The sequence below is a fragment of the Heptranchias perlo genome, chromosome 6 (genome assembly GCF_035084215.1).
Source record: "Heptranchias perlo isolate sHepPer1 chromosome 6, sHepPer1.hap1, whole genome shotgun sequence".
Lineage (NCBI taxonomy): Eukaryota > Metazoa > Chordata > Chondrichthyes > Hexanchiformes > Hexanchidae > Heptranchias > Heptranchias perlo.
In genome coordinates this window covers 53,500,811-53,515,660 of record NC_090330.1, presented here as the reverse complement: position 1 = coordinate 53,515,660, position 14,850 = coordinate 53,500,811, and the positions used below count along the sequence as shown (strand labels likewise).

General features: G+C 42.6%; 1 protein-coding gene across 1 annotated transcript in view; it reads right to left on the bottom strand.

Moving 5' to 3' along the window:
• The window catches only part of tmem135 (transmembrane protein 135), a 362,855-nt gene that overhangs the window by 31,964 nt on the left and 316,041 nt on the right, over positions 1-14,850 (bottom strand). The window contains exons 7-10 of the mRNA XM_067986325.1: positions 13,932-13,973; positions 9,944-10,108; positions 2,879-2,948; positions 278-445 (exon numbers count right to left, since the gene is read on the bottom strand). Of these exons, the coding sequence (XP_067842426.1) occupies positions 278-445; positions 2,879-2,948; positions 9,944-10,108; positions 13,932-13,973 (445 nt within the window). The remainder of the gene's footprint in view (positions 1-277; positions 446-2,878; positions 2,949-9,943; positions 10,109-13,931; positions 13,974-14,850) is intronic.

Below are 14,850 nucleotides of genomic sequence, written 5' to 3'. Positions count from 1 at the left end.
GCTTTTAGCGAACGTCAGAGAGGGCAGTTGGTGACCTAAAATGCACATGCGCGGTCCAACATGCTCCGGGCCCGAGTGCGCTTGCGCTAGCCCCTGGAGTTAGTCACAGCGATAAATGTGTCACACTGTAATTACATTTCATTTTTCTTTTTTTACAATATTGAATCCAATAACATTGATTACTGATGCTCAAGTGTTGTTAAAACTGCAGTTTTTCCAGTATCTCAATCTCACAATGGAATAAACCAGTATTACAAGTTTTGTGTATTATTATTACCTTGTAAATACTGACAAAGGATCCTAGAAATGCTCCAAGTTGGAAGTTTTCTTTATTGTACAAAGCAGACAGCAGTCGAGATGGCTTTGTAAACAGGTGTCTAAGTGCCGATGGAATACGAAGGCAGCACTGAATAAGGTAGCCAACACTGAACATCCGTATAAAACCCTGGAAAGTATTTTTGAAAAAATGCTTTAGAAACATGCAAGGTTACATTTTCTTTTACATCTCTGGATTGAATTTCCATTATAAAATGGAAAATTGCAGAAAGTAAGCACAAAAAGTGAATAATGGGTGCCTCGTAAATCAACTAATAGGCTGTCAGGATTCTCTGTAATTTATTCAACTTTTGCAGCCTTACACACACTCTTTAAAAAAAATCTCAAATGGAATGTTGCTGGACTTATTTTAACTTTTCAAAAGTAACACTTTTTGGCATTATCCAAGTGAGTACGACAGTGTAGTGGTTATGTTACTGCATTGTAATCCAGAGAATGTGAGTTCAAATGCCATCACAGCAGTTTAAACATTTGAATTCAGTTTTTAAAAAAATCTGTAAACAAAATCAGTAAAAGTGACCATTGAAACGGTCAGTTTGTGATAAAAACCCAACTGTTTCACTAATGTCCTTTAGGGGAGGAAACCTGCTGTCCTTACCCGGTCTGGCCTATATGATTCCAGTCCCCCACCAACGCGGTTGACTCCTTTAGTCCAGTAACTGAACCACTACACTATCGTACCCTTATCAGATAGTGTCTTGAATTACTCTTCCATGTGTATATATAAATAAAATCTATCTATATATGAATCTAAAATGGCAATGAAAAACTGTAAATGCTGGAATTTTAAAATAAATGCACAGCGGGTCAGTCAACATCTGAATAAAGAAAAGGATAGGATATGACGTTTTGGGTACACACCTGTTCTAATAAAGGGTACACACCCAAAACATCATAACCCGTCTTTTCTTTTTACAGATGCTGACTGAAGTGCTGCATATTTCCAGCATTTTCTGGTTTTAATCTGATTATCGTGTTTGACTCGTATAGATTCCCAAATGATCATTAAATACCAAGATCACAACTCTCGGATGCTGTGAGAGGCTGCTGTTAGCTCAAAATCTGCATAGTTAGGAAAGCACTGCTTAGCTGTTTGAAGCATCAGTGAGCAGTGATGTTGAACACAGTGCATTACTGATCAGCATTTTAAACAGCTAATCAGTGAACTATGTAAAAACGATGAGCTGCTCAGCCTCTCCTCCTCTTCAATATACATGCACTACTATAGGACTGGATTTAATGATCCTGCATTATGTAATGTCCTACCACAACACTCTATACCGTCTTTTCATGGACATCCCTTACTGTGACCAGAAAGCTGCCCTTTTGAAATAATGACAGCTTGGTCATTTGATCCTAGGATTACCGGAGGGATTCAAGGATCCTTCTAAATTCTACTATTCTCAATGTAATCCTCCCGCCAAAAGGTTATTTTATGAGGTAAAGGCTGTAATGTGTGTTTAAGTATTTAGCTGTAGATCTCCCACTGCATTACTCATGGGTAGTTCGGGGCCTAGTGCACAATTACTTATACTTCCCACAGCCTCACTCTGAGGTCTTAGAATTCCTGCTTCAGCCCTGAAGTAGCACTCCACTATGGACCAACTCAGGTACCTGGCAAGTGGTTCCTGCAATACTAACTGAAGAAAAGGTGACATTTAACTAATTAGGAAATAGAAATCATTCAAAGAAGAAAACGAACGGCTATTCATAAGGATGAAAGCACGAGATGGATTCCTGGAATGGGTCTCGGACTGGAACGGGTAGCGAAAAATCAGAGGGAGAGCCCTCGTTAGACGTTTGGCACACACCTCATGGCAAACGACTCCGAGCAGGATCGGCAGGGACTGCTAGCCTGTTCTTGACCGGATTTGGTGAAAAAAACAGGGAGACGAGTGAGAAGGAAGATAACTTGAAAAATAGTTCAATCTCCTCCCCCGTTCAAAAATGAGGGTGAATGTAAAGAGAACCTGCTGTCTGATGAGGCAAGGGCATTAATGAAGTTGTTGAAAATCTGGTTTTAAAGCTATTTTAATGTGGCCACTTTTTTATATATATATAAAAAAGGGAGATGTGCAAATAGAAGACTGTTAAAAAGAAGCTGGTGCCTAATGAGAGGAAGACTTTTATTAAAATCTGTTAAGACAACTTCTCATTAATTTTGGTTAAAAGTTAGTCAGGAATAAAAAGTACCATAAATGGAGAACAGGGGAGTTGTTAAAATTGGCTCCCCTAATATTGCTGAGAAAAGTCAATTACCTTTTACAAAGAACAGAAATATCGTACAGAAAGGAAAGGTACTGAAATAACTTACCTCACGTCACAAAAACTTGGATGCGAGCCCAGATTTCAAAAATATTATACTCCATGCCAAATCACTACTTTCCCAGCATTCCAGATTTTAGACCCACATTATTTTTTTTAGTTGAAGCAACAGCCACCCACGTTATGAACAACTTGGGATAGTAGATTACAAAATGGCTACGGTACGTGATTTATTCTAATGAGGCAGTGCCGGCTTTATTAGAAAACAATTACTCACTTTAACGCAGTAGGAGATACAGTTGTCTTCATAATGTTTACAGCATCTGTGTCTTGGGCCATGTTTACAACTGAACAGAAAAATAACATTTTTAACATCTAATCCCCTCAAATACAGCACATCCTATTAATATTTGAGAGAAATCTCAACAGCTACAATAAAGAATGTGTTTTAGGAATTCTCTGTTAATGAGAGTGAAATTAGAAATGTGTACTATATCACAGATTACAAACACTACAATGTACTACAGATTTTAGACATAGATTTGATAATTGATGAAATACTATTGGGGGGGGGGTGGGGGGTGAATACATACTCAGCACTCCACATCAGACTTTCATTGTGCTCATTATACATGGTTGGTTATTAAATACATGACAATTTAATGCACCCCATAAAAGAAAATGAATGAGAAGCACTGTACCAGCTGAATTTCAACTGACAGCAGTAATAAATTAAATGATGTATAGGCATTAAATCAGGGAAGTAAAATCTTGGGTCATACATCATGTTACAAGCGGCACACTCAAATTTTGTGCTTAAAAGGTCAACTGAAAAGATCTCAAGCTTCACAATGTGAGATTACTTCATGTTTTCAGCCTCATTGTCAAAGCCAGAGTTTCCTCCAAACAGCTGTATCAACAGCTTGCATAATGTGCCTCATTGGAAGGTACTCTTTGGTATGTTGCAGTCCCATTCCTAACCTCAGTTCATCTATATAGAAAAAATGAGTGGAAGTAGACAGTAAGGTATGTAAGGCGTCATTCAGATAATGAGGCTGACTAATGATATGCACATCCATATTTTCCATCATGCCAGTTGTCCATCACAAAACAAGGCAACAAGCACCGTGGTCTATTTACTTTAGAGCAGCGTAGACTTAGTGGTGACCGGATAGAGAGCTATAAAATAATTAAAGGGCTGGATAGTGTCCCTATTGACAGATTATTCCAGTTTAACTGATTGGGGAGGTCCAGAGGACACAATTTTAAATTATGGAAGAATAGGAATAGACTGGATGTTAGGCAGTTCTTCTTTTCCCAGAGAATTGTGAGCCTCTGGAATACATTGCCGGGTGGTATGGTGGGTGCCCACTCTCTGCGTGCCTTCAAGAGGGAGCTGGACAGGTTCCTGACTGGGGCAGAGATTGCATCATATAGAAGGTAAGTGTCTTTATAGATAACAATTGGTCCATGTAATCTCCTGGACTGGTTTCGATCATCTGAGGAGGTCGGAGAGGAATCTGACAGAATATTTTTCCCTTTATTGGCCCAGGGTTTTTTCTGTTTTATTGCCTCTCCCAGGAAATTACATGGCTGCGGGGGTTGGGGGAGGGGTGGAGGAGGTGTTTGGCTGTAATGATCCACCATGATGTGGGGCAGGCTTGATGGACCAGCTGGTCTTTTCCTGCCCCTCAATTTCATAAGTTTGTACCCAGTGAAGCGGCCAAAGCTTTTTTATTAAAAACATTTATTATCACAGGGCCAGTTTGCCGGCTGCATGCAAATTAGATCCAGGCCTCATATTGGCTCGGGCCTCATGCGGTAACATCGGGCAGGAACGGTCCACTCACTGTGCACGTCAAATTAAAATTGGCCATGTAGAGAGGTGGTGGTCTTTAAGGTGGGAGTACCAGAGAGTAGGGCCAAGGTGACTAATAGGAAGGTGCCAATGGTAAGTAATAGGAAGGGAGATGCAGAGAAGAGAAACTTGGAGGATCTAAGAATGCAGAAAGGGACATTGGGTTTGAGGAGGGGTAGCATGATGCGAGGCTGTGGCAGGATTTGAAGATGAAGACGTGATGTTTAAATCAATGCGATGGTGAACAGAAGCCAGTGTTGGTCAGCAAAGATACAGATGGCTGTGTTTTAGAAATTTACATCATGGAAGGACAAGTTTAAGTTTATGGAGGGAGGAGGATGGGAAGCCAGCAAGGAGGATGTTGGAGAAGTCAATTCTAGAGGTGACCAATGCATGGGTAAGATTTTGATGGTGGTAGGGTGAGGGTAGGATGTGGGGTTTGCAACTCAGTTTTGGGCCCACATTGTTGCCAAACCAAGAAAATGAGCATGCAGCCTCTTCCCACACTTCTCCCAATGTTGTTACGTAACTGACTGCGAGGAGGTTAGTGACAGCATTTTAGGGTAACTAACTTTTGAAGCCTCCATTCACACCTCCCTTTGATGGAACACATTGTTTGGGTGTAAATGCATATTCTACCTCTATGCAATGTGTTGAGTGCTACACATTGCACCACTGTGCTACTTATCTATTGCTGTGTACATTTCTGTAGATATAATTAAATACAAAGAAAATACATTTTTGAAAGTTTTAATAGTGAAAAATAAACTGGACATATCTTGAAAGTTCAGCCTATCAGTAATTGAAGGGTTTGTGGAGCTGGCTGATAAAATCGCATGTCACCTTGTCTAGCCAAGAAAACAGGATGTTGTCATGTTCATGATTCAGGTTTTGCATCAAAAGTTGGAAAAACTAACCGTGCAAGCTCATGTGTCTGCCTGGGTCACTATGGTACACACAATGTAATGCCTCATTGGATTTCTTCTTGTCAGCACAAATGATCGTAGTTGATTTAATTAATGATGGCTGACATGTTTGACAGAATCAAGACACTTGTGAAGTCAGTTTGAACATTTAAGATATCCAACAGGAACAGAGTTATTATAACTGCAGTGTCAGAACTGGTCATTTAATAATTTCATTGGCAAAAACCTTCAATAGGTTTTGAACACCATATCCTACGACAACATGAACCTACATATTTGTACCAGCAAGCTTTTGTGTTTAGCATGTGTGTGCTGTTCCACAAACTGAATGCACACAAGATGCAGTTGAGTAAAATATCAACCAAGTGAACAGGATATATAATTATAAATAAATTAATTTTTCAATGTTGCTTTACATCATCTATTTGAGCTTGGTACAAAAAAAACCTTTGGATAATCACTGAAGTAACTGAAGGATTAATCGCATGCTAGGCACAAATACTCTTGTGCAGTGCTCTTAGTCAGGAATTTTGTATCTGTAGACCTTGGCTTAAATATCAGACGATATTCAGCTAGCATTATACAGATTTGAAATTCCAATTGGCTTAAACTTCTTTTAAAAAAAACTTTATAATTTTTTTGTTAAGTGTTTTCCCCTTTTATTTTACATTTTTATCCCCTTTCCTTACCCAATTAGCCTGCGACTACAGCAGAGAGGGTGGGCACACCACCTGTTACCAGGCTGCTGCAGTGCTACCCCCCCCCCACCATTCCGCCATAGTCAACTGGCAGGAGAATCGACACTTTCTGATTTTCCTTCTTTTCCACCCTTCTGTTCAATGCCTTCTATATGACATGGCTCCAGATGGGGAGCTGACTAGAGTAGGACTTCAATCTGTTAATACTACCACACATCCCTTCTTTATTTAGAGCTTGAATATTTTAGTAGTGGTGGCATGCAGTTGCTGTATCTGTGCGAGAGCGCCACTCTGGTAACAAGGAAATTGTATTTGCTTTTGTTGCCTGTGGTCAACCCACTTCCTCAACTGCAGCTGAAAACAACTTTGGGAAGTGGAACCCAATAGATTTGTCTGCTTTCCTTTCATGTTTGAGACTTGGGTTCAAATCCAGGCCAAAAGAAGTGAAACGAACCTAGGCATTCTTAACCTGCTTTCTAGTGGGTGACAGTACAAAACTGCCAGTACTTTAGACAATTTTGTTACAAAATCAGCAATCACACTCAGAGGTGGCATACCAATTTTGTGAAACACAAAGAAACTTGTGACTAGGAGGTTGTGTTCTGAGATTGAGTTTAAGATGTATTCTTTGGTCTAAGCATAGGTAGGGGCTTTACCCTGCAACCACCGTTCCCTCTAAGCTGTGCGCATGCGCGGTCGTGCAGCAGTTAGTTGTGGGCCCCGCACTTAAACATTCTGTCCGCACACCAAACCAGTGCTCTCAGCCGCTCTCTCACACTGACTAGTCCCCAGGCCCCTCTCTCACACTGACCAGTGCCCGGGCCCCAGCCCCACCTCCAGCCCTGCTTTCCCAGACCCCAGCCCCAGGCAGGCTGTTCTGCCTCTATTGCTCGGGAGTGTCCAAGTGTCTGATCCCGGGGCTCCGGCCCCAGCCGCCGCATTGTTTACCGCATTGCTAGGAAATGCAGTAAGTGAGCATCTGATTGGCTGCAGTGAAACCAGACCCAGAGGTAAAATGAAACCAATGCGTTTATCAGTGGCCGGAAACCAGTCGTCTCCACCCAATCAATCGTGGACCCGGCGTCTCCACCCGGGGACCCGGCGTCTCCACCCGGGGACCCGGCGTCTCCACCCAATCAATCGGGGACCCGGCGTCTCCACCCGGGGACCCGGCGTCTCCACCCAATCAATCGGGGACCCGGCGTCCCCACCCGGGGACCCGGCGTCTCCACCCAATCAGAGATGAGGGGCCCATACATAGAGGCAGCCAAAACTAATGAGACCTGCAAGATGTACAATTGGAAAGCAATAATTTGTTAAACTCTGTTGAGGAGTCAATGGAGGGGTGGGGAAGGGGAAAGCTTTAATTAAACTGTTCCCTATCCCCAAATTCACACCGACTGACTTGACAGGTGTTTTGTATTTCTGACTCAATTTAAAAATTCTGATTGCACACGATTTATTTCTGTTTGAATCAGAGTCATTAAGCTGATTCTACCAAAAGCTGATTGGAATCGTTCCTATCAGATAATTTTTAATACAATATAACTAGACTGGTCTTCTCAATCCTAGTGTGCAACTTAAGAAACTCATTTCATAAATTATATAAATTTATCAGCCAATATAACATTAAATTGTTACAATTATCCATTATTTTGTACATTTGTTCTGTTATTTACCCTGCATAATGTTTTCTAAAAAAGATATTCTATTTAAAGTGGTGATTTTTTTTTTACGGTGGCGCACACAGCCTTTATGTCGGTGCACAAGCCCAAATTCATTCCACACATGGCCGAAAAAGAATTCGAGGGAACCTTGCCTGCAACTAACCCATGCTAATCTGGGAGCACTTGAGGCGGACACTGAATGCCCAAAATAGAGATTTGCTCCAACCCTCAATCTTAATGAGCACCAAATTGATCACAAATTAAAAATGCGTATGAGGAAGGACATTTACTGGTCCTGCCTCATTAGTACTATAAAAAATAAATTACTCTGCTTGATGATACATTTTTTGAATTTGCATAAATGTAGATTTTGCCCCTGCAAATCATCATCTTATGGTTCAACAAGAGAAATCGATCCTAGAAGGGAATAACTTGCTCCTTCAGTATAAAGATAATGGGTAGGGTGAAACTACAACAGGTCAAAGATAAGATAGCAGCAAGAAAGCAAGGAATGCAGTGATAACAAATTTGAAGCAGTTTTTGAACTAATTAAAGATGGAAAGAAGTTCTTGCCTAATCAGTTGACAAGTGGAATTTTCCACATTACCAAGGGGTTTTCCCATACTGGTAATTTTATCCACATGTCTATTGTTAGTATTCTGCTATAGCCATTAAAATTTATAACAGTTAAGCCAAGAATAGAAAATCTTATCCTCAGGTCAGTTACCATAGGCTTCTTTTAGCTGCTTCTGGTACTATTGTGCTGGTCTCAGTGAAAAGATGGAAGTTGTAACACCTTTCTCCTTTTTGTTCCAAGGTTTCTATGTATGCCAGTACATACTTCATGATAGTGACCGTTAATCTGTTAGCATTTCTTTCCCTAGGCAATAGCAGCTTCTGAAACGCTAAAATAATGTTGTTTGCTGGTCACGCTGTCAATAAAATTCAATTAAATGAAGCCGCTCAGGGTCTGATATTTAACAGTGCTTTGCCATCCAAGTCTGGGCCAAATCAGCCTGTTTAATCTCCAATGGAATAATTAAAAAGATAAATTCCCCAGACCATCTATTGAGACATGTTCTAATACAAAGTGTCTGATTCAATTTGGTATTGACATAATCGTAAATGTATCTCAAATTATGTGTTTCTCATTTTGTTATTTGCAAGGGTCTTCTCGATTTTTCACTTAACATCAACAACTTGCTATTTAGTATAGTAAATTAATATTCTTGCAGGAAAACAAATTTGTGCTGCCTTTCTCAGGCACGAGTAACATGAAAACAAATGTAAAAGTTCCATATTTAATTCAGAGGTCAGAGTGAAAGGTTCTGTAACCCTGAGTCCTTTAGACATTATTTCAGCTAACTATGATTTCATATGCATCTTATGGACTTTCTTTCCCCTCTCCCCTTTTTGTTTTGAACTATTTGTATTTAAATTTTTCATTCTAACCCCCTTTCCCCTAAAAATGGGCGATAAGAAATTTCTTTGTCCAGATTTGAAGAAAAATTTGTGCATTCTGCAGAGAATGAAGTTCTTTCTTTGAATTAATCACGCAAGACCCAAGCAACCACTGCCCCTACAAAAGTACATTAAATAGATTAAATAAAGCATTAGTTTACATAAGAAATGGCCTGTTTTGCTAGGCTGTAAGAAATATTCCACTAGAGGGTTGTAAGCCTCTTGCAGCCAATATATCTCCATTTGAAATAAGTGCAAAACAAAAGTAATTCCTCTTTTCCGAAATATTGCACACTGGATTGATCTCAGTCAGGCACCTGGCCAGTTTGGTACAGCTTTTTGGGCGGGTACCTACATAAGCTAAAATATGATTGGGTAGAGTCACGTTATCTTCATTGAGGGCACATCATTGGTTTAACCTTAAAATCCTACCCTGATCTGAGCAATCAATGCATCAACTCAGTCAACAAAACTTCCAAACACTCTGATTCTTAGTTTAGATTCTGGTGGTGTTTATTTTTAGATAATGGAATCTAACCTGTTGGGTAATTGGTCGTCCAGGTGGATCCTACTGAAACTTTGTTCTCTGAAGATCATGTGACCAATAGTGCCGTGGGTTATCTTGCCTTAGGCAAAAATTACTTTTCCTATCTTCTCATGCTTATACTGTTAGTCAATGGAAGAAACATCTCACTTAAAAAAATGTGATGAGTAATTAAAAGGTTTCCTTACATTCTGTCAACAAGTCGTCTAGTCAAGGCTAACAAAGACTTCTTGGTCTTCTTGTTTGGATCTTCTACTGCCTGGTGCTCAGTAGTGTGGCTACTGGTTGTACTGATATTCCGCGGCTCTGCCAAAACTGAATGTGTTGGAATTTCTTCCTTTCCAACAATAAACCTAACAAATAGGAATCAATAACGTATACATGAAATAAAATGTGAACAAACAGCATTGTGTATTTCTTTAAATGGCTTTAGTTTCAGACTTAGTGGGCTCGAATTTACCAGGCCTGCGGGTTTCCGGCGGGTTGGGTTTCGGGAGCGTGGTCAACACGCTCGGCGAAATTAGTGGGTTGCCCGCGCGATCGTAGCAGGCAACACACTAATAGGAATCAATTACCTGCTCCTCCGGGGTCCGCGGCGCTGGCCTGCGCGTCGGGCGGGCTGCGCATGCGCAGTACGATCTGTCAGCTGGAGGCTCTCTAGTTAAAGGGGCAGTCCTCCACTGACAGATGCTGCAACCAATGGAACAAATTGCAGCATGGAGCAGCCTAGGGGGAAGGCTGCTCCCAGTTTAATGATGCCTCACCCCAGGTATCATCAGATGGGGTGAGGAGGAGGGGGAGGACACAGATCTTCCCCCCGGCGGGCGGGAGGAAGCGGCCTGCCTCTGCCACCAAGAAGGCCTGGCTCGAGGTGGCAGAGGGGGTCACCTGCGGCACCAACATATCGCCCACCTGCATACAGTGCAGGAGGCGCTGCAATGACCGCAGTAGGTCAGCCACAGTGAGAACACGAAGTCTTTCCCCTACACTCCATCTGCCACAACACTGCCCCCACCCCACATCTCCTTCAGCACCGCCAACACTACTCTGTCACATCACCCTTCATACCCACTCAAACCCCATCCTCATCTTACCTCCACCGACTCACCTCGCCAGTACTCATCCTGCCACTAACACGCAACCCAATCCTCATACAATCTCATTGCTTCATCCCATACTCACCCTCTCGTGCATCTCCCTCACGGCCAGCCTCACTCAACCTGCCACCACCTGTGCTGCAGCCACAGGGCATGCATCACATATGTGCAGTAGGCAGCGTAAGGCAAACGTGTCGTGAGCATGAAGGGGGTGCACAAGGGTGTCTGAGGGTTTGTCATGGGTGTTACCTATATTGAATTTCAGAGCAACAAACAGCACACATTATATTGACACCACCACTGCCATGTCTCCGCAAATCCTGTCCGTTGTGTCCAATAATGCCCGCTCCTGGGTATCACTATGAGGACCCACCACTGATGCCACCCATCGTGTTACTGCAGAGTAGGTGCAGGTGTATTTGCAGGGCTCTTCCGCGCAGACGACTGAGAGACATCGGCGGTGTAGCCGGCTGCACCCTGGAAGGATGCGGAGGAGAAGTTGTGGAGGGCAGTGGTGACTTTGACAGCGACAGGTAAGCAGTTGGTGCTGGGGCCAGCCAGGAGCAGCTCTGCATGAAAGAGCCTGCAGATCTCCACGACTACATGTCGAGCAAATCTGCGCCTCCCTGTGCACTGCTGCTCGGAGAGGTCCGGGGAGCTGCACCTCGGTCTGTGGACCATGTGGCGAGGGTAGTGCCCTCTGCGATGAGTCTCTCCCTGCGGTAGCCCTCCCTCCTGCTGTGCAGGTGGGCGTGCAACAACACCATGTTGGGGGGCTCCACGTCTCTGCGGCGGACGGCGTGGACTGAGAGGCTGCTGGGGCTGGTCATGCTCTTCGTCCTCCGAGGGTGTCCACGCACCACCCATCTGGCAGGTGTTGGTCTGAGGGGTTGTGCAGAGTAGGTGGGTGGTTCCTCGGACTGGGGCTGCGGTTTCGTGTCGGTCTGTCCTCTGGCTTGGGGGGGGTGGTGGGGGGCAGGGGTTGCCCTATGTGACGTGGTGGCCTCCTGCGTGGGTGAGGGCTCTCCCCCGTGGAGTGCCCCTTGGCACCTGCCACAGGCTGCTGGCTGCAACACGCCTGGTTGGAGAGAGACTGTTTCCCCCAGTGTGTGAAACTCACTGCCTTGAACCTAAAATCCCACACTTCCTCTTTTGACAGCTGCTTCAGCTCATTAAATGACCTCAACAAGCAAGGTAAGTACACTCAAGTGGAACCCCGCTGGCTTTAATTGCCTGCGGGATTCCCACCAGCGGGGCTTGCGCGCGCAGCCCCGCACGTCAGCGCGGTACCCGGAAGTGGCCGGGATTTCGGCGCGATTCGGTCACGTGACCGGATATCGGGATTTTCGGGGCCCCCCCGTTGGAAACCCGCAGAAAAGCTGACGCGAAAATCGAGCCCAGTGAGTTATTGCATTCCTTACAAAATACAAATCAGGAAATGAAGTTAGAACTGATGTAATCTTGAAATTTAAATCCAGAGCTCCCTGATGGCTTCTTGGGCAAATGCATCACCATGTAATCCACATGGGCCAAAAGTTAAAAGTTCTGATCCTCAGTCTGTCTTCAGTTAGTTGATCTCAGTCGGGGCAGCAGTTGAGATGCTATTTTTGCCTTTGACACCCCTAGGCTAGGGAGAGGAAATAATCATCCAGGTTTCCGGCTCCAGATCATTGCCTAATGACCCCACTGGAAATTGCATGCGTTGACATCAAGTGAGAACAGAATAGACTGCCAATAATTAAAGTCCAGCCTTAAATGTGAAGAATGGCCATTTATTTGAGTGAGGTACAGGAGGATTGTTGGCAGGTACAGAATTGTCCCTCAGCATGAATCAGCAATTCCAAAATTGAAAACCAAAGGAATATAAAAATATAAATTAGCTACTTAAAATTGTCATAATCCAGAAATTGAACCAGGGCACCAGAAAGCTGGCAAATCTTTTCTTCATAAACACTGGGAACACAATGTTTGTAATTGTCCACATTGGTAATTTGTAATTGGCATAACATTTGTCATTTACATTGGTAATACTATTTCTTGTACCTTGTGGCATAAGTGGCACACATTCTCTTACCATAAACATCAGACGTACAAGAGCCAACCATCTCTTGTGCTTCAGCTTTCAAACCTTAAGAGTTCATGCACTTCTACTTCAGAGAAGTATCATTTGCAGCCCTCACCACAAAGAAACCGGCAGTGCCTGCTACTAACCTACTCGTACCTGCAGTAAATACACCAGTGCAGGTCTACATTTGATCATTAGTACCAACTAGTAATCAAAATACACAAAGAGACAAGAATTCGTTATAACAGCTTGTGAGTACTAATATTCCAAAGTGTACAAGTTTTTTCTATACTTTAATGAAGTTTGAATCAATGATTCCTATTTACAGCCCATGTCCTCTTGCCAAAATCTGAATTGACTTTACTACAGAATTCAATATTTCTATAAAATTGAAATTGACTTCCAATTTATACTTCCTTCAGTTTTTAGGTAATTGTTAGGGAGTGATGTTATTTTGCCAACTGCTATTTTTATTTCCTTTAAAAAAGTCCTGTCTGTCTGAGCAAGTACAACTCTAAAGGCAACTAAACTCAAAATAAAATCATGTGCAAGCTGAAAGGTCTATTTTGCTTCTGTCCCATGGGACAATGGTGTCTGGCACGACACTCAAATTAATTCATTTCTTGAGAGACTAGGACAGATTCATCTGGCTCTTCTTCAGAAACAATGATTATAATTATAATTGCGGGCAGGAGTTTCCCCTGCTCCAAGTCTGTCTAGCACTCAAGATAACTAGCTGCAACTATGGAGGAAGGTTTTGCCGATCATGCAACAGCATCATACAACACAGCAACTACTATGTACTTGTCTTGAAATAAAATTTTGCCTTCATTCAATACATGACATCAGTAAGATTGTACAGTCTTGAGACAGGAATAGAAGCTGTCCATAATGGCAAGCTACTTTTTAAACTCATCTGCAATCCGTAATTAGGCTCATGCTGACTGTTTAGTCTGCAAAGCAGAAAATAAACAACCAGATAAAATTTAGAAAATTCACATTTTTTGTACTTACTTGAGTGCTGAGAAAGCAAATCCCTTGAGGCCATCTTTGCATCTGGAAAACAAATGCCACTTGATTCATACATGGACTGAAAACTGCCTTAAAAGGTGTACATTCTGCACCATCCAGAAAACGTACATACAGCAGCAATGTGGGGAACCCGCACCCCCACCAACTTGCGTTTGAAATTATTATTGTATGAGGTACACCATTCTTAGCAAATAACAATGATAATTACTGTTAAACCTCCAGTGTTATTCCAGGTCTGTGCTGAGTTAATTGATCTTAAATGGGGCAGCAGTTGGGACGCTACATTTCTGGGCCAAGGGCAGGAGGGGGAGGAGATATGAGAGAAAAAAAAATCAGCCAGGATTCCCACCTCTCATCTTTAGTTTTTTAAACTTCTGCTGGAAAGTGCATGTTAAGGAATAGTGATGAGAACAGTGTCAGATTCAAATCTAATGTCCCCTCCAGCTTAATAGCCTGTGGACAATCACCATTTAGACTTGCACCTGAACTTGCCCTCCCCCTGGGCCAAGTACTGCAGAGCTCCTAGGGCCAATGGAATCGTACACCAGCAGGATTCAATGTCTTCAGGTGAAAAGGAGGAGAGAACAGGGAAAATAAAATGCCAAAAAATAACGTAATAAACATCTAGTATTAATATCAGGTACAGAAACCTATTAGACGATGTACACATTCTCATCTAGATTCAGTTACCAATTGCCTACAAAGTCAAAATGGAAAACACTGAAGTTTCTTGGGATGGTGGTGGTGGGGGCTGCGTAGAATAAAGCAGTACTGCTTATGAAATTTGGTGGACGTGCATGAGAAAGCCATTTTGTGAAATATCAATGCAGAGAAGATTTTGAGCAGCCAATATTTTAACCCCTCTCCCCCCGTTCTTATTGGGCACGGAAGGTTAAAATTG